The 3,332-nt window shown below is 58.6% G+C and overlaps 1 protein-coding gene across 1 annotated transcript; it reads left to right on the top strand.

Moving 5' to 3' along the window:
• The first annotated feature begins 251 nt into the window (after positions 1 to 251).
• PEBP1 (phosphatidylethanolamine binding protein 1) lies at positions 252 to 2,976 on the top strand. Its single transcript, XM_026859864.1, has 4 exons — positions 252 to 434; positions 825 to 934; positions 1,522 to 1,622; positions 2,073 to 2,976. The coding sequence occupies exons 1-4, from the start codon at positions 300 to 302 to the stop codon at positions 2,288 to 2,290; spliced, it is 564 nt and encodes a 187-aa protein (XP_026715665.1). The 5' UTR covers positions 252 to 299; the 3' UTR covers positions 2,291 to 2,976.
• The last annotated feature ends 356 nt before the right edge of the window (positions 2,977 to 3,332 follow it).

A 3,332-nucleotide genomic window follows, 5' to 3' on the forward strand; every position in this document is an offset into this window, starting at 1 on the left:
TCCACAGGGCTGCCCCCCCGGGCCCTGGCACATAAATTACGAGGTAATGAGCGGCCGTTAAGCAGGGGCGGCAGCAGCTGCTTCAGGCGCCCGCTCTGCCGCCCTCGGCCCCTCCCGCCCCGGGCGAAGACAGCGGGAGCGGGGGAAAGGCTAGCGGCGCGCCTCCGCCAATGGGAGCGGAGCGTGGCGGCGCCTCCGCCAATGGGAGCGGAGCGTGGCGGCGCCTCCGCCAATGGGGATCGGGGGGCGGTGCGGGGGCGGCGCAGGCGCAGTGCGCGCAGCGGGGCGCAGCAGCAGCCATGCCGGTGGACCTGGGGCTGTGGAGCGGGCCGCTGAGCCTTACCGAGGTGGAGCAGAAGCCGGCGCACCCGCTGCGGGTCAAGTATGGCTCCGTGGAGATAGACGAGCTGGGCAAGGTGCTCACGCCCACTCAGGTGAGCAGGGCCCTCGCCGCGCCCGGGGGTGTGGCAAAATGGCGGGAGACGGCCAAGTCTCTTGCGTCTTCGCTCTGGCGAACCCCATCGGAACCTGCCCGGGTGCGGGGGGGAAGCGAGAGGGGCCCTGCTTTGCTGCCGACTCTTGTACGGGGACGGCGCCGTCAGGCCCGGCTCCGTGCTGCAGGAGAAATCCTGGCGGCTCTTAGGGGCTGCCTGGGAGCTGACATGAATGGCCTTGGATTCCTCGGGTGTTGCTGGCACGAATGGCCTTGAACTCCTCTGTTGTTGCTGCCAGCGCTGGTCACCTGTGGCCTCCGTGTGCGGTGCAGCAGGCTGGCGCAGGCTGCGCGGTGCTGGCAGCTTGTGCTAACGCTGTCATCCCTCCAGGTCCAGCATCGCCCCACCAGCATCGAGTGGGATGGCTGCGATCCCCAGAAGCTTTACACCCTGGTTCTCACAGACCCAGATGCTCCTAGTAGGAAGGACCCAAAGTTCAGGTAATGGGGGTGGGCAACTCCCTGTCTTGCCTGTGGATAATAGAGCATCCCTTAAGGTCTGAGCAGACTTAGGAGCAGGTCGGGAATGTGCTCCATCTGAGGTGCAGCGGTGAGTCTGGGGCTTGAAATAGAAAGTGTCCTTGCATCTCCTTGAGATGGGGACAGCACCGGGAGGAGCAGCTGCTTTTGCCAGGGGTGTTTGATAGTCTGTTGGAGAAGCACAGCATCTGCTGCTCACTCTAATTTGGCACATGTGTGAGTTGGAATTAGGTCTGTCTGTGCTGGCAGTGGAGTTTGAAACTAGGGAGCAGCTCACCTTTCTCGGATCTGGCTCGGAAGCCTGTGACCACTCCTAGGGGAGCCATGGGGCAGGATGACAGAGCTGGTTTTGACAGGCTCTGCATCCTGAGAGTGGCAGGACCTGCTCTAGGACCAGTGTTCTTTGGGTTTGGCAAACCAGGAAGGGCAGCTGTTATCTCCAGTACCTTTACACTGACAGCCTTATGGAAAAGCAGCAGCTTGGAGTACTGAAGCGTCTTAGCTGGCACTGTGATGCAGTCTGACTGGATTCTGCTTTCTCTTTTTAGGGAATGGCATCACTTCTTGGTGACCAACATGAAAGGCAATAATGTGGGGAGCGGGACTGTGCTGTCAGACTACGTTGGCTCTGGACCTCCCAAAGGAACAGGTTAGTACCTGGCTGCAGCAGCACCCACACCCTGAGCCCAGCGGGCATGGGGGAGGGTGGGGAGGCCTGCAGAAAACTGGCTGCCTGCTTGGCAGGTGCTACACTGTGGAAATGGCCCGTGCAGGACTGTGTGCCACTGCTTGTAGCCACAGCCAGCACGGACAGGTATTGCCAGCAGCCCTTGGTCTGGCAGCAAGCTGGGGCTGTTGTGCCTGCGGGTGGTAGGCAGTGGTGTGCCTGGTGGGGGCAGAGGATGAGCATAAGCAGGACACGAGCTATTCCAGCATATCTAGTGCATCTCTCTAAGCTCCTTTAGCTCCGTCCTACTTAGCCTTCTGATCCTGGAGGACGCAGGTGTCTGTTTCCCTGCGCTCCTGGGGTGACTTCAGAGCAAACCTTAAACGTGGGAATTGCGGGTGACCAGCGTTTGTAACACTCTCCTCCCCGCAGGGCTGCACCGCTACGTGTGGCTGGTGTACGAGCAGCCGAAGCAGCTGACCTGCAATGAGCCCGTCCTCTCCAATCGCTCTGGTGACAAACGAGGGAAGTTCAAGGTGGCTTCTTTCCGCAGCAAGTATGAGCTGGGGGTGCCCGTGGCTGGTACTTGCTACCAGGCGGAGTGGGATGACTACGTGCCGAAGCTCTATGAGCAGCTGTCAGGGAAGTAGGGTGAGGGGACCTGAAAAAGCACTGTGCAGCACCTCCTGCCCCCCCTGGAGACTAGGCCTCTCAGAGCACGTTGCTGTAGTTTTGTTTGATTAGTGAGTTGATCCCAGCTGCCCCTGCACTGACTTGTTGGAACTGTAACCCTGTTGCTGTCCCTGCTGCCCTGTCGCCGTGGCTGGGTCTGTGCTGTGCTTCAGCTGCTCCCATAGGTAGAGGTGATTGCTAGCCAGAGGGCAAGGTGTCCCTATAAGGGCCGCCCCCTCCAGGCTGACCTGTTTAAGGGAAACCAAAACCTTTGTGAATTAGTGTCACTTCAGTGTCTCTACTGTACTGAAATAGTATCGTGTGACAGTGGTGTGGGTACAGAACCACTTTGGGGTGGGTGCTGGCTGTGTGGCCTCCCCTTTCCAGGACAGGAGATGGCAGTCTAAGGGAAACTCCCCCCCCTACCTTTTCTGTATTTTTACCCTCAAGTATTTGGCCAGTGCCTCCACTTCACTGTGGTGACCCACTGAAACAGTGAGTGTGTAGCTGGAGGAGGAGGCAGGGAAGCTGGTTTATAGTACTAATTTCTGCTCTCTGTTGCCACTCAAAGCTGAGAGACCACTTCGTTTTGTTCAAATTCTGTTGTGACCTGATGTTAATGTGCTGTTTCCTCACAGTGCAATTAAAAACTTACCAAGGTGGATGGTGTGGTTGTCTTCTTGGGGGATGAGGGCAGTGCTCACAGGGTTCCTTTCCTCCTCCTGGGGTAAAAAGGGGCTGGACCACCTGACAGGAGTTCCCCACTCCTCGCCATGCTGCCTGAAACAAGTGCTGAGGTGGGAGGAATGCAGCTCAGAGCGCTCACGGCTTTCAGTCCAACAACCTCTATTTGCTGCACCTTGATGAGTGGGTTCAGTTTTGGGCCCCTCACTCCAAAAAGGCCATTGAATTACTCAAGCATGTCCAGGGAAGGGCAACGGAGCTGGTGCAGGGTCTGGAGCACAGGTCTGCTGGGGAGTGGCTGAGGGAACTGGGGGATTTAGTCTGGAGAAGAGGAGG

This window comes from Athene cunicularia (genome assembly GCF_003259725.1).
Source record: "Athene cunicularia isolate RWA chromosome 15 unlocalized genomic scaffold, athCun1 chr15_part1, whole genome shotgun sequence".
Classification (NCBI taxonomy): Eukaryota; Metazoa; Chordata; class Aves; order Strigiformes; family Strigidae; genus Athene; species Athene cunicularia.